The following is a 26057-nucleotide window of genomic DNA, read 5'->3' as shown; positions in this document are numbered from 1 at the left end:
AATGACCAATGGTAGGTTTAGAATGTTGCCTATACACTTTTACAATATGACATTACTGTTGAGGTAATGTATGTAATTGTTCACTTAACCATGAAGTAATATGCCTACTTAAATTAAACCGCAGCTGTTTCTTATAATATGTATTTACTGCTTATGAGTCAACTATGGATGTTTTCTAAAATAGTGTCAAGGTAAGGTGTTACTGACTATTATGCTGCTTTAAACTCTGCGGATGAGCATGTGAAACAAAAACACCTGGCCATCAAGGTGTGTGTACATCTCTGTGGTGTGTGTGTGTGTGTGTGTGTGTGTGTGTGTGTGTGTGTGTGTGTGTGTGTGTGTGTGTGTGTGTGTGTGTGTGTGTGTGTGTGTGTGTGTGTGTGTGCGTGCAGTTTGAGGCACCTGGGAGCCTGTGTTTATGGTGCCATCTCTCTCATGCATCACAGTGCTGCACCACACACGCACACAAACACCGATTGACTGAGGGGAAAAAATGCTCAGCTGAGGAATGTGGGGCTTCTGCCATGGCAACCAGCAGGGGAGGAAACACAGGTCCTCTCGTACATTATCACGTTACGAGCTCCCCCTTCTTCCCTCCTCCTTTCCTCGCACTATCCCTCCCCTCACTCACTCACTCCGCCCTCTTCCAGGCTCCGAATTCCACAGTTCCCGAGCCTAAAACAAATCTGGTGAGGTTTTCGATCCTAGCTCATTCCATCGCAGCAATGGCGGATTGACCCGAACCATACACCACAACCCTTGACCCCGGAGTGATTATGAAATGCTGTAGTTTAAGAGTTTAGAAAGGGCCAGAGGGCGTAGCACTAGCAGCAAACAATTTAACTGTTCAAAGGGGCCGCAGCTTCAGCTGAGGTGCAGCCGCCATAACGGGGGATGGGCTTCCCCTGACTTAAAATTGGCTGTGCAGGGTATGTGGAACACAGTCAGCTAGCTACACACTACTGCTCATTTTTCCCAGAGCTTCCTCTGGCACTCCTATTACATGACATCATACATGCCGATAGGCTACATAGGGATATCATATGTGAGGTTTTACGTAATTGCTTGAATCAAAATGCTACACAAAAACCGACACGTCAACCTACAACCGCCCGAAAGCGGGAGATTGATAGCATCTGATATGCAGGCGTTTTGTTGCATTTTCAGAGCAGTTGAGTACAAAGATGTCGATTATTATAATCCTCATAATAATTAACATTTCCTGTTGCTGCTCAAATTAAGATCCCACATCCGTAAATACATTGTGCACATGAATGAATGATGCGAATCGCAGCCAAGGACCCTCTCCTTCACTGTTGAAATGAGTCTACTCTACAGGTCTGACCTACACAGTAGAGAGCGCATTCGCGCCATTGCCAGGAAGAGGTGGGGTGGTCGTTGCGGTGGCTGGTATAGTGAGACGAAGCTGAACCTGCGAGAACAACTCTGGAGTTCATTTAGCAGTGGAGAAGGAGAGATGTGCCTTTCGTCTGGCTCAAAGTTAATGCTTATCTCCACAATGACCCGTTCGTCATGAGAAGATGGCAGCCGCAAGGTCTCCATTTTGTGTGGCACAGTAGCCTAACAGTACGTTGTAGGTGAGATATTGATCTCCATCGAGTATATTTAGCCATTGTCACTTTATTCACACATAATTTAATATTTATATTTTTTGTTATACATTCTGATTCCTGAAAAACACATATATAGCCTATATTTCCATTCTGATAAGAGCAAGGTTTCGAGAATCTACCTATAAGCCTACGCATGCAGGGCTATGAGTGCATTTATTTGTTTCTAACATACGAAATTGAATAATAAAGACATATTTATGCATGACAGTTGTTAATGCACGTTTTCTTTACACTGTAGATGTGCTACTGGAGTCTGGTCACTTTATGCCATGTGAATATGGTCAGTCCCGTAGCCTTGCAGTAGGCTATAGGTTGATGCTACCAGCGCCTCGTCGTCTTCCTCGAGCGTCATTTTGTGCGCAACAATGGCCTACAATTTATGCACTGCATGGGTTCGAGAGAAATATATGTCCACTTTACAGCATATAAAGTAAATTAATAACTTTGACTGACATTATTCCATATATTTATAAGAGCTCAAGAATAGTCTACAGGCTACTCGTTTAATTACTTACAGTTTGATCATTAGAAAAAGTTGTCGCTCAGATTTGGGTTGAAGTTACTGAGAAGAGGAGGGTCAAATGTAATAATTTTGGTAAGAGCAGTCTATCTAGGTGGATGATCTTGCATGTATTTCTCTTCCAAAACGATGATATTTGGTTGTCCCTTTCTCGGTAACCCACCCAATTTGACAGGCTCTGCCATATCACCTGAGGGCCTATGCCCACATAGACCTATTGATTTGATATGTGTATGCAATATTAATGCCCAAATGATTGCCAATTAATTTATATTGCTCTAAAAATCAACGATTAACACTGCTATACATGTTTAGAAGTACTATTCTTTCACAGTTTATCCAATCAACTGATGGTCAAAAGACAAAAGTCTGTAGAAACCTGTATCCAGTTTTGCATAGGCATAGGAATACTTATCGCCGTAAATTTCCCAAAAGGCAATAAAAGAGAAATGTAGGCTACTTGACTGAGACCATAGGCCTAAACATTCCTCATACATTAGGCTATATGGTCTATAACCTCATAATCAGAACCGAAGGCTATTTTCCTTACTTGTCTCTCTGTCCATATTCCATAATTGCCATGCAGAACCCAGCGGGTAAACATCTGAATCAGAAAGATAGACAGAAAGCTATTCTTCAAATTAGAAGTAGTCCGGATTAGGATGAATGTGCGGTCTGTTGGTTAATGAGAATGCATATGTTCAGAATATAAACAAAAACAAAACACTGCATAAAACTTTTTATGGTTGCAGTTTGAACACTTACAGGGCTCGTAGACACACACGTCTGTAAAGCCGTATTTTCTAGTTCACTGCGAATGACACCACCCTAGATAAGTCTGAACCATGTGAGCCAGCAAGTAGGTAGCCATCTTTATTGGACAACGCCCAATTACTACAATGAAATACAGTCACATGTGGCAGCGCAGAATATACCAGAACATTTAGGAACATCACTGAGAGCACTATTCATCTGGGCGTCACCTATTGAATAAATTGATATGGATGAGTGTCACAGTCAGTCACCACGTTGAGAATTCGTGGCTAGGTTCCTGTATGGGTAAAACAAACGCTTATAGAGATAATATACTATTAATAACTTACACACAAAAACAAACAAAAACAGCTGCCATTTTATCACTATTGTTTAAAGGTTAAACAATCGGCGTTTTATAGGCTATGCAACCATAGTCGAAGACATGCACAATATTGTAAATCTACATATTATGAATGCACGTCTGGCTATATTTCGTTGGGAAGGAAAGACTGTTCATTGCATCCTATTGAGAAAGCAAACACTCTTGCTTCTCTCTGTCTGTCAGTGCGATGGCTACACACCTCCCCCATCGCTCAGCTGCTAGCGCTCGCTCTACAGCCTAGCGCTGCTGTTTGGAGGAAAACCTGCCTTCATTCATAAAGTCTGTAAACTACTCGAGAGTACTACAGCATCGTGGAAGAGGCGGTTCTCCTAGTAGCTGCACCGCCCACCTAGAGAAGCGAAAGGGAGGGGAGGGGGAGAAGATAGAAGCAGTCATTGGATAGAAGAAAGGAGGGAGCGTGTGGCTACAATGTATGCCAGAGAGCACGCCTGACGCATACAGGGGGTATAGCAAGGGTTTGGTTATGCTGGGGATATCGAGCAGTGACACATTTCTGATACATATGCACTGTTTTCGAAGAGTGCCTTACTTCAGATTAATCATTGCTGCGGTTGACGTGGACGATTTGCTTCCCGTCGCTGCTCTGTCCAGGAGAAGTCATAGAACCACGTAGGCTACTTGCTACAACGTTTAACATGACTCATGGAGCAGAAACATAACCCCACATCCTTACATTAGCTTTTCATGTGATGTCGACATGTCTACTGGATCTAATGAGACCGAGAATAAGGGAGTGTTTAAACGGTTAGCCTACATTTTATATGCATTATAGCCTATACATGAATTATCAAAGCCTAATGCGTCCTCATAAACGTGCAAAATGTATTTCTTAATTGCCCATAATACGTCCGAGAAAGCAAAGACAAATCCATTCGATCACACAACGTGTGTCAGTTTTCATCAAAGCATGGGAGGAGATAAACCACTGTTTATTCCAAATAGGCAAGAAGTGAGAGGCATGACAAAACCCCACTAAACGTTCTACTTGAAATGGATGTACTAACCGAGTTATTTGTGTTGATTGCGAGAAAAGACACATACCAATTTAAGGATTAACACCCAACTACACTCTAGAGTGTAATGGCTATTGAAATATCATTATCAATCAATGAAAAACATCTTATTACGTTTCTTCGAAATCATAATGTAGCATAAAGATGACAACACTATGTTCCAATCTGAATCCATACTTTAGATCTATGTTGTCAAACGTTAGGGGAATCTCACTCATTGTGCATGCAAGCATCATGCCAATGATTGCAAACAAATAATTAAAACACTACGGGAGAATGCCTACTAGTTGAACGAATTATAGTTAATGTAAGTATTATATAAACTCAAATAAAATGTACAATTCACAAGTTTATCCACATTGTTTTGCCAGAGTAACAACTTTAGTGTCGTCAACTCATTGCTGTCTAATGTACACTATGAACAGAACTTTGAAATCCTCCAATTCTAAAATGAGAAATTTACATTTTTCCAAACGACATTCTTTAAGATAAATAATTCTTCCCCACAAATAATATATAAAGTATTACGCCAAAGAAACAATAAACAATTACATGAAACACACACTGGTGAACATTTGTGTATTTGCATATTTGCTCATTCTCTTATTGCTAGCTCTACGCTCACTCTACCTAGTTGTATATAATAAATATAATGTATGTAAACTTTGTTTAAACTCTGTTTTCTGTATTCTGTTTCTAAATGCTGTCTATCACTAGCAGCACCATATCACCAAGTAACATTCCGAGTATGCTAAATGTACTTGGCGAATGAAGGTGATTCTGATTCTGAGAGAACTGATATAGGCCTAGATCTACTGCTATAAATCTGATATCAATCACTGATAATTGTTTGAATTTAAATGTTTAAAAAATACTTTGAAAACTGAATAACATTAAAGTTGGTGTCAAATGGTTATTTTTTGTTGCTTTATTATATATCGAGATACATTACATTATAACTCCGATGTAAAACAACGATACAATCAGAGTACCTTTAGGATGCACAGTGAATATACGCGAGAATAGGGAGTGAGGGGAGACAAATAACTCCTCCTAAATGAGAAAAACATGAACATCATATTAAGATAGTTGTCTTAAATCTGATAGTGTTAAAGCATTGTGCCTCTACACCCTAATGAAATCACAATGATACCACTGCAAAGTTCTGAATTCAATACAACTAGTCTACAAGTCAATTAAGCGCAGAAACCTTTACAATTAATTAACTTAACATACTCAAAAAAGTGAACATATCTTTACACATAAATTTAAATAATTGAATAACAAATTAATTTCCATAGAGTAATAACAGAAATTGTATTGTATTATACTCAATTATACAGTACTATTTCCAGTCCAACTTATAGGACTCTCTCCAAATGGTCAGCATTGCGGTAAAGCCTGTCTTTTGCCCGATTTTAATGTACAAAAATACAACTGTGGAAAGAATGTCATTTTCTATCAAGTACACTTTGTGTTAAGTGACATTCAATTGCTCAGAGTTTGGGTTTCCAGCACTACAACATATAGTGTTTTCTAATTTCAAAAAACATTATTTTTGTTTCTAAATTCTTCAACCACAACGTTCTATGCCATTAACACCACCATCTTTAGTTAACTAAAAACGTGGTCCAACCAGAAGCCTTCTGTGAGATCCACTTCAGAAGAATAGAGAAGTTATTCTCTCCATTTACATTCAAAAGGGTAAATAAGTATTTTGACTAAATAAGATGTTCCTACTTTTGAGAATTTAGAGTCCTTGAACAAATCGGAACACTTGGAAAGTAAAAGTGTGAGGTAATCATTCACTACAATGCTCATGTATAGATCTCTGTTTTCCCCAGTCACATAAACAGATTAACAAACATAAACGCTTAAAACCTTCCTCTAAAAACATGTACCAAAATATCCATATGAATCAATATGATCACAAACAGTTTTCAAAACCTTGCTAAAAGTAACAAGCATCTCCAACTTCAAAGTTCACTTTGAGAGAGAAAGAGCGAGAGAGAAAGAGAGCCACAATGTACTTGTGTTTCAAAAACAAGAGGGTGGTTTCTTCCTCGGAGAGTGTGACGTCAGCTCTGACTTTGTTTTGAATCAATGAACCCCAAGGACCTATACAACGTCCAGAATGTGGGGGGCCAGTCCACTCTATATGCAACTGACTCCTAGGAACAGCCACGGCATCCCTCCCTTCCTCTGTTCTGTTCCCTTCTCATGTGTAACTTCCAACACACAGCACAACGCCATGGCTGCTGCCCCAAACATTGATTGAGGAACGTCGGGTAATGATCATTGCTGATCAACAGGGCAAAGATATTTGGGCTCTATATTCTAATAAAAAAACTGTTTCAAGACACACTAGAGCGCAACTCTGTTAACCATGTGTTGTGTTTGGTACAGTCCACATAGCCTTAGAGAGAAATAACAAGAGCTAAAACTAATGCAACTAAAAATTAGTTCTAAACTAGATGACAAATAACATTTCTGTCAAGCATTTTGCTCAATACTTGAACATTGAAGCAAGGACCCACTTCATCATAATTCCATTGCATGGTTTCAGGTAGATTGCAATATTTTTTTTCACATTTACTTGAGGTATCAGAAGTTATTCTAAGAAATTAGCAAACTGCAGGGGTTCTCTGTACATGTGTGTTTTATGAACATTCAACAAATCTATCAAATTCTCAGACTCAAAATATTAATATTCACACATTTTAGTCATTCAGCAGACGCTCTTATCCAGAACGACTTACATTTAGTGCCCTCGTCTTAAGATAGCTAGGTGAGACACTCACATATCACAGTCTAGTAAGTACATTTTCCCTCAATAAAGTAACTATTAGCAAAGATGTAACAGAAGTATTACTAGAGGTGAAGAGGAATTGAAACACATTTAAACTCACTATGCAGAGATCAATCAACACCTTGGTTAACAAACAGGTAACTGCCAAAATAAAGGAAACACCAACATAAAGTGTCTTAATAGGGTGTTGGGCCACCACAACCCAGAACTAGATTCAATGCTCCTTGGCATAGATTCTACAAGTGTCTGGAACTCTATTGGAGGGATGCGACACCATTCTTCCACAAGAAATTCCATCATTTGGTGTTTTGTTGATTGTGGTGGAAAACGCTGTCTCAGTTGCCGCTCCAGAATCTCCCATAAGTGTTCAATTGGGTTGAGATTTGGTGACTAAGACTGCTACGGCATATGGTTTACATTGTTTTCATGCTTATCAAGCCATTCAGTGACCACTCGTGCCTTGTGGATGGGGGCATTGTCATCCTGGAAGAGGCCACTTCCATCAGGATAGAAGTGCTTCACCATAGGTTGAAGGTGATCACTCAGAATGGCTGTGTATTTAATTGGGGTTTACCTTTCCCTCTAAGGGGATGAGAGGACCTAAACCATGCCAGGAAAATGCACCCCACACCATAACAGAGCCGACAGAACCCTCACTTACTCAAGTGTTTCCATTATTTTGGCAGTTATATGTATATGGATAATGAAGATAAGGATAACATTTTGACCAATGGCATCCCAACATGCCAGTAATTTTAATTAGACCTGAACCTTAACTAAAACCCACACAAAAACAAGTTTTATTCATAACATCGGTCAGAGTGTGTTCAACCTCATCCTTTTCGTATGAGACTGAAATGACACCTGCAACCACAACTGGGGAGGCAAAATACAGCTGTGCATTATCAAATAACAAAGCAACCATGCACGTTTGCTTTTGTATGTTTGCCGGACAAAAATAATATCAACACGAAACATATTTCAATAGATTTAGATCTCATCGCTCCTCGATCTATGTGCGCAGCAACTCAGCAAATGATCTTAATCCAGAAATCCAACACTCACACTCACATCCATGTGAGCATGTGTCCTGGTGTGACATGGCACACACTCCCAGTGTGATGAAGTGACTAGTATGAGGGGGAGAGGTATGAGGTGGGGGAAGGGGGTTGAGTAAGGGTGTAGGTTTGTAAGCCGCCCTCGCTCCCTCTGCCTTGTAGTGTGTGTGTGTGTGTGTGTGTGTGTGTGTGTGTGTGTGTGTGTGTGTGTGTGTGTGTGTGTGTGTGTGTGTGAAAGGGGATAGCATGGCCATACCAGCACATGCCTGTTTGGCAGACATGTGACCTGGAGGCTCCATTTTAACTGATTCAGAGTCAGAGCTGTGAGACTGAGGGAAAGAGCGAGAAAGCGAAAGAGCGAGAAGGAGCGAGAAGGAGCGATAGAGGGTAGAAAAATGGAGGAGGGGAGAAAATGGGTCTTCACTTTGCTTTGTCAGCCCTCATAAGAGAACAATAATAATAAAATACTTACACATCATTTGACACACCCACTTCTTACCACCTTATATCAAGATGTGAATTGCAGCAGAGACATGTCAACACTTATCTTCCTACATCTAAAGTAATCATGCTCAATGATATTAGATGATTTCCATCTTTTTCCATTGATGTTGCCCTCTAATTCTACACATTTTAAAGCTTGACATAGGCACATTTTTTATATATATATTTGAGTATTTCCTTAATACTGCCGTGGGCTAAATCAGGGTCACACAGATTGTTTCTTGGTAGTCTTAAATAAATCTACTTGGTAGTCTTAAACAAATCTACAAAAGTATACACCTCATACAAATGGTTATGGGCTTCAGAAATGGAAGACAACACCTACCTGTACAATTTCAGATATACAGTCTTGAAATGCATAACATTTTGAGTTTGCATCCCACTATTACACTTTATGTACATCACAGAAGACTGAAATAAAACAAACCCGTTTGACATAGAAACACCAGATTTTCGGAGGTTTCAAAAAAATGTATGTTTATACATTCTGAAGTTATGAAAAACATGAATAACATTCCACCCATGAGGCAACTAGGTCGTTTGACTTTAGGAAAGGTTGGGAAACAACCCTCAAACTGTCACCGAGCTCAATGGTAAGGGAAACCTCATTAACACATCACTGTTGACAAGTATTAAGCCATTCCTTCATGTGCCTCAGATACAACACAACCTTATTAACTATATGGGAAGGTTTACATGAAGTAGTCCTTCAGTAACTATTTAGGAAAATGGTGATGACTTCTGGCCACCGTATTTTGCAATGGCACTACCAAGAGTGTTGACCCGTGAAGGACCGAGCTATTTGGTCACTAAGACATACTTAAAAAATACAGATAAATGACCTGTAAACCTACACTCTGTTCAGTCACAGTTATTTTCATTGTCTCAATAATCAATTGGTCATTTTGGATGTCTAGAATAACACTGCTTTCTCACCTGTGATGCAACAAAAAATAATTTGTTTATAAACCATAGTTTATTAAGGTTCAGTAACACTTTTAATACGTGATGTCATATTACATACTTTAAAGACATGTTTTCTTTTCCAATTCAATACTATGAAAAATGTCATTCAGATTTAATTCGGTCATTTGAAGACAGTTTTCAAAAAGTCTTAAGTTGTCCATTGAGGCTGAACATGTTAATAGCATTAGATCATTGTTTATATGAAAACAATATTTCATAAATCAATAGTTATTCATTACAAAAAGGTAAACAGTCTGATTAGCATTCAAGAACCCCATTGTAAGTTAATATAAGAACATAATACAATTATGAATCTTTGGCCCACACAACTCCACAATCCTTAGATCATGCTGCTACTGCGACTACCACATGCGACTATCACATTCCCACTTCAAACTGTCTTTTCAGACAGAAACACTGCAGACAGTCTTTCAATAAATTCATTGAGCTATTTGAAATGTATTATGAAAATGGAACTAATGCTCAACAGTCCATTAACTTAGAAAAAAACATAGAAAGCAACTTGCCAAAGAGCATTCTGTCTACAACAGTTTTATCTTTCTTAGAGCTTTAATGACCTTGTACAGTACATACAATATGTGCACTAGAATTGCATCTACGCTTTCCACAACTGGGATCTGCACTCACATCTGGGTTACCACTCGTGAAACAGGATTTGAATGTTGAAGACATGCAAACTATGATTTTTTTTAAATATATTTTTTTGAAAATGTATTGAAATTGGCAGACAATTTAGAGCTCCGCTACTTTGGAACCCCTGGACTAAATTACTGAGAAGTGGGCCAAGGATTTCTGAAGACGAGCAAGAAACATCCCTCTCTCCCCATCGAGACCTTCCACATTCCGGCACTTTTGGGTGCCAAGCCCCACTGTGACACCCACAGAAAGGAAGTGGGAGCACAGTTGGAAAATCCACACGAGACACAACACCTCTTAAAGCAGAGCAGAACAGCAAAGGGGACTGACTGGGGAAGCTCCGCCCACTAGGCTCTCTGCTCATTGGCGTCCAAGTGTACAGGGAGCACTCTGGAACAAAATGGCTGCCCTGGGTGATCAAACAGGTGGATGATGAAGCACATTCATGACAAACAACATTTCGGTTCTTGATGAGAAGAGGTGATTAAATGCAACAGAGCTGGTGAAAAGTGACTTTTTTACTGCTGTGAACTAAATCTAAAGAGAGAAAGACTTGTCACTCCACAAATTGTCAACATCGTTGGCTATGAAATGAGTAATCAACATCTTGGCATTTAATATATATCCATTCAAAATGTGCAAACACATTCAAACGTATTTGTGAACTAATGAATGTATACTCAAAAAAATTCCACAAATAGTCAATATCAGAATAGCTCAGTCACATTGAAAGGAATAATCAACATCTTGGCATACAACATCTATCCATTCAAATTGTGAAGTAATGCATGTTCAATTTCAACTGTTTAATAAATGAAGAGCAAAGTTTTGAGAAAATAAATGCGGTGATTTCATTTAAACGTCCAAGAGAAACAAGCGTTTCGGTCTACAACATGGGTCATGTGAACTTAATGTGAATTACATGTGAAAAATATCCAGCAATCTTTTGATGATGCCTAAATGTATCTACATTAAAACTCTGCAGCACTATATATTATAGCACATAAAGTGGCAATAACATGGCAATAACAGATTTTAACAAGATGTTTGTTCCTCCCAATGAAAACATTACTTCAATATCCTTTGATTTAATAAATAGACAACAGAAATGAAGATAAACAAGTCACACCTTTATAAAAATTGATCCCTTGGAATTTTCACACGGGGAACTGAAACAAGACATTTAGCAGTGGGACGTGGCGTATGATTGTCTATCACCCGTTTGTTCTAACACCCTTCAGTTTTCAATGAATCGATATGGAGGGGATAGCAGTTGTCACCAGTCATTTACTGTGACACTCTGGTCTTGCCTACTGACCCACTGTGGATTGACTGTGGCTAAAGGTGCTGAGAGATGCAACGTACTGTATGCCATCTAGAGCTGCAGCCCGGAGGCTTATCTTAGCTTCTTTTGGGTTTGCAGATGCAGAATACAGAGGCTCTGCCCAGTTCCCTCTGGCCTTGCTTTTCCATATCAACTCGGAAGGATACAAAGGAACAGGCATGATAGACATAGCACTGATAGACAATTTCATAACAAGCCAGAACAAGGCAACGAGACAAGCTTGTCTGCATTGAGTACGGAAATCCAACAAAGTCAAGGAGAAATCCAATAAGGACGTTTGACCTCTTGACGGATTCAATTTGATGAGTCAAACTCGCAAAAATGAAGAAGATCACACAAGATGCACACCTATGATGTTATTCATCTTTTAACTTTCTCCCACATTTAGAGGGAAGATGATGTTCAGAGTAAAAGGAGACTTTCTCCTTGAATACCTTTTTACAGTTCGGCCATTTAGCAGACACTCTTATCCAGAGTGACTTACAGTCAGTGCATTCAACTAGGTAAGACAACCACATATGGGTCTTTCCACAGACCACAGCAAACGTACTGATAGTGTAATACATTTTAATACAAAGGTACTAAATACAAGGATGTCAGTCGGATCTAGCTATTACTGTGTCAGGTTAACTTATTTCCAAAAAGCTGCATCATATTGGAGCAGAAGCTATATGTGACAACTTAAAGAGGGAACATATCCCAGCCTCAATAGTTTATATAATAGAAAGACTATTTCAGAAAAATGTGCCTTTGACATAATACCCATGGTACACATAGTTCCTGTGGAAAGCAGTCAACTTCAGGTTTGTAAAGGTCCACATGAATAGCAAGAGAGGGACTTAATTACACAGAATAACTCTGCCACAAGAACCACTGAAATACAAACACTATAGCTCCTTGATCTTAAATTTCTCTCATTGCAAAATATATGTTTAAGTATTTAGTTCTAAGAGGCACTGCCCCTTCATGCACACACACCCCTCCCATCCTCCGGTTTGCCCCAGGGGGATTTTTTTTTTTGTGTGTGTTCCTCACCCAACCGAGCATCCAGAGAGGATGGTTCACAAGGCACACAAAGGGAGGTCAGGGGTGAGGGGGCGGGAGGCCCCTAACACAGGGAAGTACTTTTTTTTTGGGGGGGTTGAAGACGTTCTGCTAGACTGAGCGAGGCTGAAGACTTTGTATTCCAGGAACAGTGAGGTAAGTAAGTAAACATCAGCTGACTGTGTGACCCAGAGTAAATAAATGTGATAAATAAAAACAAATCAACAAATGCCCCTTAGTAGTGAAAGCTCTTCAGACAGGCCAGACATCACAAAAGGGCCACATACCTTCAGTTCTACTCCATTCATAAATGTTCTAAATGGCATTTATTTAACCCTACGTTGATGTTTTTATTCAAACCAAATTGAACAGTCTGTAAAATATCATAAAGGAGAGAAAAGGACCGGATTTAACTTAACAAAGTACTTTAAAGTGTATGGGCACAACCTAAAGCATGAATCAGACTGCCGAAAGAATTGTATCACTGTAGGAACCCGTTCCTTCTCTTGCTAGGACAAAACTGGTACCTGCTTCGTGCCAACCCGGTAGCAACAAACCGGACGTTTCTACTTGTAGAATCGCAATGCTCATCAGTGGCCAACAACTTGACTTTGAGCCAATCAGAGAGAACAAACCCCCACGCGAGGAAGCCAACAGGAGTGACAACAAAAAGGGAAAAAAGAGGGCAATTTACATCCATGGTTAAATGTCATGAGCAAGTCACACTTCATATGCAATGTAGGCTATGGGATGGTAACTAGTGAATTGCACAGATGCAATAATTTCTCCAAGCTAGATAACTAATATTGACACTATAATTAAATCACAATGGATTTGTTTACAAATCCTGCCTGTGTTAGCTGCCGAGATAGGGCAGACTCCTTACCTAGCTCTAGCTAGCTAGTTAGCTATGCTGTGCTAGCTAGAGAATATGCTGACGTTAGCTAGCTAAATATTTGGCTATGAGCTGGCACTGGCAGTAGGGGATTATGGAGAGTTAATTAAATAGTTTCTTATTCTTCATGTTAGGTAGTTATCTAGCTGTGGCCATCTGGCCAGTATCAACTATGGCTCTCTACAAAATAGCAACATTAGCGCAGCTTGCTATATAGCTAGCTAACATTGGAATCTAGACCATAAACTAAGCTCCACACATGGACCTATATTGCCAAACAACGCTACTGTCACCTTCTGGTTTGGAGTATTTTAACAAGGCTGAGTGGCTGATGACTTCAAGGTCTTTGCTGGGTAAACACAAAAGTGACAATGTTCAGAGGTACTGTCGGAAGGCAAATGTTTGACAAGCCTACCACAATGTCTGAGCTATAAGAAAGTGTTTCTCACACTTCAACTGTTCTTAGGAAACTATATTTAACTTTCATAATGAAGCTAGAGAAAGTTCAATAAAAAAAGTATATCTAAGATCATTTTTAAACATTGTACCGTTCACATTTTACAATGCAAACTAATTCCACATTGGTTCATTATCATCTAATTGTTTAGATGGGACGGTGTGGAGAGCCTCTGTCTGTCCACACAGGGACAGCTCAACTCTACCCCGGGGCCTCCCTGCTGTGTGTGTGTGTGTCCTCACATGCTTCAAGATGGCCACCATTGTTCCTGTACCCAAGAATTCAAAAACAACTGAACTAAATTACTTTTGTCATCATGAAGTGCTTTGAGAGACTAGTCAAGGATCATATCACCTCCACCTTACCGGCCACCCTAGGCCCACTTCAGTTTGCATACCGCCATCACACTGCGCACTGCCCTATCCTATCTGGACAAGAGGAATACCTATGTAAGAATGCTGTTCATTGACTACAGCTCAGCATTCAACACCATAATACCCTCAAAGCAATTGGGTCCTGGACTTTCTGACGGGCCGCCCCAGGTGGTGAAGTTAGAAAACAACATCTCCACCTCGCTGACCCTCAACACTGGGGCCCCACAAGGGTGCGTGCTCAGCCCCTTCCTGTACTCCCTGTTCACCCATGACTGCGTGGCCATGCACGCCTCAAACTCAATCATCACGTTTGCAGACGACACAACAGTAGTGGGCTTGATTACCAACATCAACGAGACGGCCTACAGGGAGGAGGTGAGGGCACTCGGAGTGTGGTGTTAGGAAAACAACCTCTCACTCAACGTCAACAAAACAAAGGAGATGATTGTGGACTTCAGGAAACAGCAGAGGGAGCATCCCACTATCCACATCGAAGGGACAGCAGTGGAGAAGGTGGAAAGTTTTAAGTTTCCCGGGATACACATCACAGACAAACTGAAATGGTCCACCCACACATTCAGTGTGGCGAAGTTGGCGCAAGAGCGCCTCTTCAACCTCAGGAGGCTGAAGAAATGTGGCTTGTCAGTCAAAACCCTGACAAACTTTTACAGATGCACAATTGAAAGCATCCTGTTGGACTGTATCACAGCCTGGTACGGCAACTGCACCCCCCTCAACCGCAAGGCTCTCCAGAGGGTGGTGCGGTCTGCACAATGCATCACCGGGGCAAACTACCTGCCCTCCAAGACACCTACAGCACCCGATGTCACAGGAAGGTCAAAAAGATCATCAAGGACAACAACCACCTGAGCCACTGCCTGTTCACACCGCTACCATCCAGAAGGCGAGGTCAGTACAGGTGCATCAAATCTGGGACCGAGAGACTGAAAAACAGCTTCTATTTCAAGGGCATCAGATTGCTAAACAGCAATCACTAACTCAGAGAGGCTGCTGCCTACATTGAGACCCAATCAGTGGCCACTTAAATAAATGGATCACTAGTCACTTTAAACATTGACACTTTAAATAATGCCACTTTAATAATGTTTACATATCTTACATTACTCATATCATATGTATATAGTGCATTTAATACCATCTATTGCAACTTGCCTATGCTACTCGGCCATCACTCATCCATATATTTATATGTACATATTCTCAGTCACCCCTTTAGATTTGTGTGTATTAGGTAGTTGTTGGGGAATTGTTAGATTACTTGTTAGATATTACTGCACTGTCGGAACTAGAAGCACAAGCATTTTGTGGCACTCGCATTAACATCTGCTAACCATGTGTATGTGAACAATACATTTTGATTTGATTTGTGTAGGTGGGAAGGGTTGGTTTCCCTTGCATTTCAGTTGCAGCTCGGAAAATCCTGACTCTCGCACATATGGAGACAAATCCATTTGGCTGCACATTGATCCCAGCCGAGTGGATCGCTCTTTTCCCTGCTCCACCGCCATATAGGCTCTCCCATTCAACACAAAACCCAAAGATCTCCTCTTTTATTCTGTCTTTTCCCCCTGCCTTTCTTTCTTTTCACCCTTGGCTTCTTCCAGGTCAACAGTTCACATTTTTACCTAAATTTATGAGACACGTCGCCAATCCCCCTGCGTTTTTCCCACAGCAGCCATGGCTGGTTGATGTGTGTGAGTTGGGAGGGGGACAGGGTTGGGGTGGATTTAGAGGTTAGTGGTGTCCATGGCAAGTCCAAAGCTGTGAGAAGATCTGAAGGGAGTGGGACTCAGCCCCTTTAAAAACAGGACAGATGGTCCAAACCAGAGAGGGGGAAGAAGGCACATTAGCAAGGGGTTGGCAGTTTCTTAAAGAGACGGTGCACATTTCCCCCCAGCTTGCCCCCTCCAACAGATTCCCTTCCCTCTCTCCAATCCATACACACAGAAATGGACACGTCTCTCTCGCCATCTCCACAACCCACACAACCCCCCACTAGATTTTCTTTCCTTCTGAAAGCCCATAAGGAAGTCCTTCCATGCAGTGCCCCTGCCTCTCCTCCCTCCACTATATTCCGCAACTGAAGCCCCGGAAAGAGAGCGAGCAGCTAATCATATGACCCTGTAGAGGAGCGTGCGTGCATGTATGCGACAGCTCTCTTTCTTTCTCTCTTTTGGTCTCACTTTCTCTCATTCACTCACTCACTCAGCCGCTCGCACTCACACTCTTTCTCTCATTCTGCCTGGCTGGCAAAAAGTTATGTATCAGGAATGTAATAGAGCGCAGAACATGCCTTTCTGCTGTGGGTGTGTGAGAGGTCGGGTGTGTGTGCCAGCTGTGAGTGGATGTGTGTGTGTGAGAAAGAGCGAGGGAGAAGGAGAGGGAGGGAGCGAGGGACTGCCTTTTTGTGTGCTGCAGCGTCAACGGCCTCTCGGTGCTGCACACAGGTGTTCCAGCCAGCTGATTGGTCGCACCCCCTCTCTCACAACGCCCCCTCCCTCGCATTGCCTTTGGTAGTACAACAATCATGAGAGGAAGAAACTGAGTTTGCTGGCTGCTAGCTTGAGACAGGCAATGGGAGCAATACTACAGCACTACTACGTGCTTGATTGATGCAGATCAAGGATTTTTCAAATGTGCCACATATTTCAAGGAAGTTTGTTAGCAACGCGGGAAAGAAAAAACCCAATAGGACCTGTTTTGCATACACATTTTGACTCATTCTTTCGATGTACATTTCAAAGTCATTTCAAGCATTTTCAATGAAACTTTGTGAAACATTATTTGAATAATCATATACTGGGCTTTTCCCTCATAATAAAATCATACCTGTAAACTTTCTTCCCTCATTTAACCCTACATTTTTTTTTAAAGAGCACCAACATACTTTAAAACAGTAAATATGCAAATATGTTTATTGCAATCAAGAAGAGGACAAACAAACTAATACTACAATCAGTTCAAATTCTATAAAACCCTGAGGACAACATATTTTCTGCACATAAGCGCAACAGTAACAGAAAGTCATACTGGATGGATAGGAGACAAATGGGAGGATAATTACAAAACAGTTCATATATATTTACAGTAATGAATGCAATCAGGAGTACAGAGGGCATGTTTTCTTTTCACTAAGCACTCCTGCAACTACCCTGCCCCCCAAATACAGATGTGCCCAAAGCATTCAATAGCCAATCCCTGCATCCCACTGGGCATAGACAAGTGGCCTGGAAGCCTGCAAACACTGGTCATGATGTCACAATAGGAAGCCAACCTTTCTTTTTTCATTTCAGGTTCTCTCAGGGTGGTGTTGGGTGATACTAGAGGAGGGGGGCGGGGGGGTGATGTGGGGGTAGTAGTTGGCTATTGGAGATTGTTTTTTTTTTTACCAGCACCTGGCATTTAGGAGGGGGTCTGGAACTTCCCTTTGTTTCAACATCTCTCAGAAGTATAGGCACATCAAAATATGCCCAACACGGCGTTGCAAACGGCCATGCTCGAGCTAACGTAGCATTCCTCATTAAGCTTAAATCAGTGAAGCAGGGCCATGGGTTTGTGTGCAAGTGTGAGTGGAAGAGGTGTGGTACACACAAAAGCTGAACATACCCACACCAACACACATATATTAAAAGAGTAGTTCACTATTTTACAACTTGATGTTAGATGGTTCCTCACCCTGAAAGTAGGATGGGCCAAGAGAAACTTCAATCCAGGGTTCAGTTTTCTTTAAACAGCCACCCCAAACTTCAGCTACCCTTAGCCACCCGGGAACCGACCCTACTATCTTGGCATAGCAAAGAACAATGCTCTACCAACTGAGCTACAGAGGACCATGTGAGTATGTTTTTTTAAAGTATTTCCAAATCACCTGAAATCAGTTCAAATCAACTCAATTTTTGGTTTGATGTTCCTTAAAGGTGATTTGGCCATTTAGAAAATGCTCACATGCTCCCATCCTTTCCATTGATTATTAGCTTGTGGTGGCTAAAGTTAGCTGAAGTTTGTAGTGGCTGTTTAATAAAGACAACCAAACCATGGATTACAGTTTCTCCTGGCCCATAGACTAATTTCAGGCCCTGGAAGCATCTGACATCAAGTTGTAAAAATAGTGAACTACTCTTTTAAATCTGAAAATTCACACAAAAAAAACCATAATGTTCCAAAATGACTTTTTAGAGTTGTGGCAAGCCATGCCAAAAATATATAACACTTAACGTTTTGTGTGACCTCACCAAATTCCCATAGAAATGTGAGTAACAGATTGTACATTCTCATTGGAAGCAAGTCTAAGGAGTGGTAGATCTGTTCTATGTGCATTATTTCTATGCTTCCTGTTCTTAAGTTAAATTTTTGGGTCTTTTACTTTCGGTTTTGTACACCATCTTCAAACAGCTGAAAATACAATATTTTTGGTTATTAAACATATATTTCATGTTGGTTTAGATGGTACAATGATTCTCTACACTTGCTTGTTTTGTCACATAAACTGAAATCAGGCTAACTATTAGAATTTTAGCAACCAGGAAATGGTGGGGCAATTTCTATATATTGCACATTTAACTTTCTCATCTCAAACAAAGTCTCCCATTTTTTCTCAAGACTTCAGACACAAACTAGGAGTTGTCACAACAGCTTAATTCTAACAGTAAGTAAGCGTTTCACTGTTAGTCTACACCTGATGTTTACGAAGCATGTGACAAATAAGATTTGATTTGATTTTGTAGTACATTTCAATGCCCAGGGCCACATCAACAGATTACTTGTAGGGGAGGGGGTTCCCTCTCTGCATACATTTCTAATTTATAGTGTATGCACTTATGTCAGGAGGGACAGAGTTATGCCTGAAGATCCTTCCTCTATCACCCCTCCCCCTCTCACCTTTCTCTCTCTCTGACACACAACCACAACTCTACATCGCACACTAGGTTCTACTTCACTCACAGGCTTAAGTCCACCTCAATACTTAGGATGCTGCAGAAAGGACATGGCTTGTGAAGATATATATTTGTGTTAATCAACAAGACTGGCAACATAAGCCAATACAAAGAAACAATTATAAATACACAATATAGTTTGAATATTGGAGAGTTGCCTAATTTAAGCACTAGTGTGCAGAAAACAAACTAGATCAAGATAATATGCTGAAGTAATTTTAAATAGCCTATAGTGAGTGGCATGTAGAATAGATATTTGTCAAAATGAGTTATTTTACAGTGGGCGAAATAAAATGGAACAATGGGTTGGTGTTGCACTCCAGTCACATGGTTTCTCAAGGAGAGGCATGAGCCAAAGGAGCAGAGTTTGAACCATTGTCTAATACCCCATAAAATGACCACTTTCCTCAAATGAAATTTTTTTTTTCATTAAAGCCCCTATGTCTGGGCTTCTCATCAAAATCAAATGAGGCATTGCGAAGCATGTTCATTGGAAATTTAAAACAACACAACTCAGCACAGGCTCCTGTGGTAGCGTTTGCAGAATTCCCAAATAATTGATAGAACTATAATTTATATGTTCAGGTGACAATGACAGAACTATAAAAATGTATTCACGTGAATTTAAATTCCTAACGCTGGTTTTAAAGGAATTTGGCCACCGCTAGTTGCGTTGTTGCGGCCATTTTGAGTGTCAGCAAGATATTAGGCCTAGTCGAAACATTAATTTATAGCCTATGTTTAACTTCATGGTAAAGGCTATAAAGGCCTAAGATCAACAGAAAACAAAACTTAAACAGCTTTGCTACATTAATAGAGAGGAGTGCGTGCTTTGCAGCAGTGAATGACGGAAAGAAAGAACACCCTTTGCCATTCATGATGAGGATCGCCATTTTTCCCACTCAAGTGACGTTGGATGACTTCTCTCAGTGGGGGCGACCACGTGTTGTATATCACCAAAGGTGGGCCTCTCCAGTTCAAATCAAATCAAATCAAATTTTAATGGTCACATGCACATGGTTAGCAGATGATATTGGAAGTGTAGCGAAATGCTTATGATTCTAGACCCAACAGTGCAGCAGTAACTAACAGGTAATATCTAACAGTTGTGACATATAGGCTATTCCATGGGCGAAAACCTAAACTATATTTCTCTATGCCATTGAAGGGTGAACATACAGCCTCGTTCAAATTACCCATAGGCCTATGCATATCCGTGAATTTGTTATACAGACAAAGGTTGTAAAAAGCCCATATGCATCAATTTAATGTTATAATTGTTGGTCCCATACAGGCATAGAATCCACCAATGAATGGCACTTGAATGGTAGGCTATAACACATATTTCTATTATTATTGCAATACAGCCACGACTTTTCCTTGTCAGGGCTACGGTCTATTACAGACTTGAATGTAGTCTATACGTTTACATCAGCCTCCATACATACCGCTTTTACAGATAGGGCATAACATATGTTTGAACATATTAGTAAGTCAAAATAAATTGCCTTTGATTAAACGTTTTCTTGAAAAAAAAGGCTGGTAAAAAAAGAAGGTGTGACTACACCTGAATTAAAAACTCTTAGCCTAACCTCAAACTGTTACACCCTAATCTCAAACCCGTACTTTCGTAGACGAATAATTTCAAATAACCTACATGTGTTAAAAGGTTAATGGTAATGAATATTTGTTTGAAACTATTTTTAACTACGCTGAAATTTAGTAATATTTTTAACTGGGTCAACTGTAATGGAGGGAGGGCTCAATGTCCCCATTTTGATATAGCATGTATAGACAGGATAAATAATCTAGGCTACTCAAATTATTTTTGACGAAATGTCCATTGACTTGATGTGAGTATTGCATTACATTTCAGCACAATATGTGTTTACTGCCATACACACATACACGTCTGTTTAATGACAAAATATTAATTAGACCAGAGCAAGAATAGGCATAGCCTATGCATGCACATATAACCATTTATTTTCTACAGGCCTACCTCATGATTAATAGCCAGAAATAGTATTTTTCACATTTTTAACCCAGAGACCAAATTTATTGGAGATTCAACATTATAAAACAACGCCCAGACAACAACAAAACAATGTTCGTATGCAATTAAAGCAAAAACGCAATTAAAAGGCTTCGCTCTTCATAACGAATAATCGCAATGCAACAAATTACTGAAGTTTCAGTAGTTGTCGTAACGTGATTTAAACAAATTTCAATCCCACATATTGACATAGCAACTCAATTATCACTAGGCTGTGCATGACAATATAGTGCCAACATACACAACGTAACCACGTACCTAATGCCACTAAAGTAGCTGTGAAAAGTAGCTATGGCCTACACATTTTTTATAAATAAATAATTCTGCACACAGGAAGGCCTAGGCCTATAACAAGGCCTTCCGGAGGTGAAAATGAACATGAGATATTTAAGTGATGACGTTGCAACCGATATTACCTTCACAGTGTCAAATAAGTGTCCCAGTAATTAATGGACAGCCTTTATTTTCGTTTTAAGAGTAGCCTTTAGTGCATACGTAGACAAGACTCGCGACACCACATACTCCACACATGAGTAGGCCACACCGTTTACAGCAATGTAATTAAAGAGTAGCCTAAATACAAAAACTTCATAAAAATACTAGATTTGCGAGTCTTACTACTACATCCACACACCAGGCATATAACTCGACATCTAATGCGTGCATTAACTTAAATAGCAACATGTCCCTTCTCCAGCTAAATCCATACATTAACAGATGCAACAACTGAAGTGTTATTGGGGAAGGGTGCTAAATACCTTTGCTTCTTAGGGACAGAGTGTTCGACCTCAATATGTTTCCCATGGAGCTCCACTTTACCTGTAAAATAAATGTTTCTGTTGAAAAAAATGAGGCCATGTCCTCCATTCAGAGTGTAGACAGTGTATTGCATGTATTTGCCATATATAAATCATATTTACCATGTGACAGAGTTGTGTGTTGCTTAATTGTGTCTTATGTTGTCTAATATGCACTAATGCATGTTCAAGATAAGTAGTTAGTGCCCAATAACGCAATAGGCCTGTCATTGAAATATGATGGGCAAGAAGTTACCCTCCTGGCTCAAATGGAAAGCCATTCAACAATTGCGTTGTGAATTAACTCATCAACTACTATTTCACTTCCACACATTGTTGATCTTTTACAACTCATTCTTCCCAGTCCCTCATGTCATATAGAGTACAACAGAACACTTATAGTCCATTTGAAAAGGACATTGTCAAACATTTATTAAAAGCTGAAGATGCACATTTGCGTGCCCTAGAGTTCTTAGTGATCTATTTCAGGCATAACACACGAGCAGCATGGCGACCTTCGTGCTATATAGAACACATCACATGCTACATATGTAGGAAATCATGAAGATACATGTAAGGAAATCAAGCCTGTTCGTGAGTTGTGAGAAGAATGGGAAAGTAATTTGGCAATGTAATGGTCAATGCAATCAAAGCCATTAATCTATGAAAGAATAGTGTCGATATATGCTTTTAAACTACACATATAACGCATTTTTATCTTAGCTATAGTGGCCTTTTCGCCAAAAGGGGGAGGTGTAAGATTTGATTCTACAGCTCTATGGAGTACACAGAACCTAGTCATACAAGGCACCAGAGAGCAAGGCTTCGGTAAGTACAATAAAAGCGTGTGGCCAAAATGCTGAAATATAGGTATTTGGCTATCATATCCAGGACAAAACTGCGCGTTGGTGTATGTAAATAGACCTAAAATAGAATACGATTCGAGAAATCTGGATATCTTGATGTTCTCATTCAAATAGGTAGGCCTATGTGATGGGCCCCCTCTCCCTGTAAAAGTTGAGTATCTTGTTGTTCGGCTAAGCACTTCATAAACCTCTTCTCGATTATTATAGGCCTATGCAACATATTTGCTACGAATTGTCTCTTAATTCTATCATGTCTTCTACTGGACAATTAGGATTTGGACGCGTGAGGGGAGTGGGCAAACCCTTATATATTTGAGCCTAGGTGGTTTCCCCATTGAATTAAATTACATAAAGGTACGACGCTATTGAAGTGATAATTTACGTTCAATTACTTACCGGAAAATGCTTCAATGGCTTTCATAGCCCATTGGTCGTCCGGACAATCAACAAACGCGTAGCCAGTTTTCATAAGAAACTGCCCAGAGTATGGAATCTTGTTGTCATCAAAGGTTTTAACCAAGTCCTCTGCAGTCACGTTTTCATTGAGATTTCCAATGTATAGCTTGTTCATGTTGAAAAATAGAGGTCCTCCAATTGAAATGAAAAAATCTGAGCAACAAAACTTTTTTTCTTTGAGAACGCAACGAGATAGATCTACCCAGGATGATCACAGGTTGAAAACACTTGCAAATGTCCACAAGCAGTAAAAGAAAACGAAATACATTTATTTTCAAAGTAAATCTAAAAGAAAAAGGAAAAAAGTTTAAAGTAATGGTAATGTTGTAGTCTGATTAAGTCCAATATTGAAGTGGAGAAACCTTGACTGCAGCAACCCAAGCGAATGAATCGCACAATGTAGAATGGATCAATTTGAATTAATTTGATGGTGGTTATGGTGGAATAGTGGTAGAAGTATGGCGGGATCGGGAGAAATGTTTTCCTCTCTCTGCCCCTCAACCTCGAGTTGTACCCTGCACTGTCACAGATCCTTCTGCCTGGCGATGGCACCGCCTCTAAACCGACTCGAATTCACTTTTTTTTTTGTTTGCGAAGAGGAAACCACGTGGTATTGGAGTAGCTAGAAAAAGGGCCAGCCTCCTGGCGGCGTAGCTCACCAGATGAGTGTACGAAGCGAGCCTTCATGCTATGCCACCGTGCTGTGTGCGTATAGGCTTTATGCATACGTAGCTCACACATGCGCGAGTGTGCTGGGCATGTCTGATGTCTGCTGAATATCAGTCACCGGGAGGGGATACTTCCTTCAAGATGCGGATGTGTGTTTTGTCCTTTAAAAATATATAAATCATTCGCAGATTTTGGATAGGAACATATAATGGATGACTATTGTGTCGGACGTGTGCGAGTTGTGGTCTACTTAGTTTAATATCAGCTCTTAGCTCATATACCATTTGGTCAAGACATTCTCTCTTCAGCCCAGCTCTTGAAGTCATCCCCCCTCTCCAATGAATATGCATTGTGATAAAGAATTTGGTCGCCAGGAGGATGTTACATGAATGTAAAATCATGAACTTCAAGTCATTTTCGAAAGTCTATAACAAAGGTTGTGACATGGGCAACGAGGCCAACAGCAGTCAAGCAAGATACATTGTAACAAACTGCCTAGCGTGGAAGGAAATTGTTACATTGTATCATTGTTTAGGTTCATTGTTTCACTCGTAACATTGTTGCATTCGCCTGAAACTAGAAGGCCTCGCTGGAGCAACGATTCATTGTTTTAAGGTTATTCTTTGGCCATATAGCCAGCCTTACAAGTTTTCCGTTTTCATCATATTTCTGTATAGGGCTTTTAAGAAACTGACAGCTCGCTGCACATGGTGTACACTACTCTACCAGGCAAAATACGCCCAATCCCCTGATTTAATTTTCAAAATGGAGGATCCAGTGGTGCAGGCCCCAAAAGCGCAAAGGGCAGCTTTTCATTGGAAGGGGAAATGGCAGAGCTTCTGCTGCAGTCAGTGTGCACAGTGTGCTCCACCGAAAGTCGTGTACTTCATCATGAACAGTCACGAACTTAGTGAGTTAAGTGTGTTTAATATAATAATTTAATTATCTCTGCAGACAGAACATAACTTTGAATAAATTATACGATAATGAATCTGCATTGAGGCATTTTGTTAACTACTGAGAGTGCAGCATATACTGTATTCAACGTGGCATATAGACATACTGTATCGCTTTGTTGTCAAATGCCTTGCCTACAGACATTGGAGGGTTAAAAACTCAAAATCTTCCAACAATTTCATGATGCATAACACATGGCAACAGCTCACGTTATAACACGTGTTATGGAACGCTTGATTTGTGATGTATTAAATCAAATTAAAATGACAATAATATCACAATAATTAATGCTATACGAAGACGTGGGCTTGAGAACCAATCGCAAAATTATTTTTAGGCTAATTAAAAGTTTTAAAAAAATGAATTACACATTTTGACAAAACGATACAGTAGGCTAAGTTTCGCTTAGATGCATCTACTCTATAACCTATTTAATATTAATAACAGAATCTTTAGCCTATACCTCTTCAGCGTCACACAGTAAGTGCAGATAGAACAATGGCCGAATTGTACTGAAAGGAAACTGACAAAGTTCTGTTTCAAATTAACCACTAGTAAGCCTAAAGAATAGGTACTGTGTACTTACATAGTTATTATACCAAGAACTTGAAATTCCATGTAACCACATGATATACAGTACCAGTCAAAAGTTTGACACACCTACTCATTCAAGGGTTTTCTTTATTTTGACTATTGTCTACATTGTAGAATAATAGCGAAGGCATCACAACTATGAAAGAACACATATGGAATCATGTAGTAACCAAAAAAAGTGTTAAACAAATCAAAATATATTTCTTCAAAGTAGTTACCCTTTGCCTTGATGACAGCTTTGCATGCTCTCAATCAGCTTCATGAGGTAGTCA

At 40.0% G+C, this 26057-nt stretch overlaps 1 protein-coding gene across 3 annotated transcripts in view; it reads right to left on the bottom strand.

Annotated features, from left to right (window-relative positions):
* Positions 1 to 24110, bottom strand: part of LOC112258555 (insulin-like growth factor 2 mRNA-binding protein 1) — a 59258-nt gene extending 35148 nt beyond the window's left edge. For all 3 annotated transcript variants that reach the window (XM_024432993.2, XM_024432994.2, XM_024432995.2), the window contains exons 1-2: positions 23506 to 24110; positions 22205 to 22265 (exon numbers count right to left, since the gene is read on the bottom strand). In XM_024432993.2, coding sequence (XP_024288761.1) covers positions 22205 to 22265; positions 23506 to 23680 — 236 coding nt within the window. In that variant the 5' untranslated portion in view covers positions 23681 to 24110. The remainder of the gene's footprint in view (positions 1 to 22204; positions 22266 to 23505) is intronic.
* Positions 24111 to 26057: the final 1947 nt, after the last annotated feature.

Source organism: Oncorhynchus tshawytscha, linkage group LG09 (assembly GCF_018296145.1).
Source record: "Oncorhynchus tshawytscha isolate Ot180627B linkage group LG09, Otsh_v2.0, whole genome shotgun sequence".
Lineage (NCBI taxonomy): Eukaryota > Metazoa > Chordata > Actinopteri > Salmoniformes > Salmonidae > Oncorhynchus > Oncorhynchus tshawytscha.
This window is presented reverse-complemented; position numbering and strand designations above follow the sequence as displayed.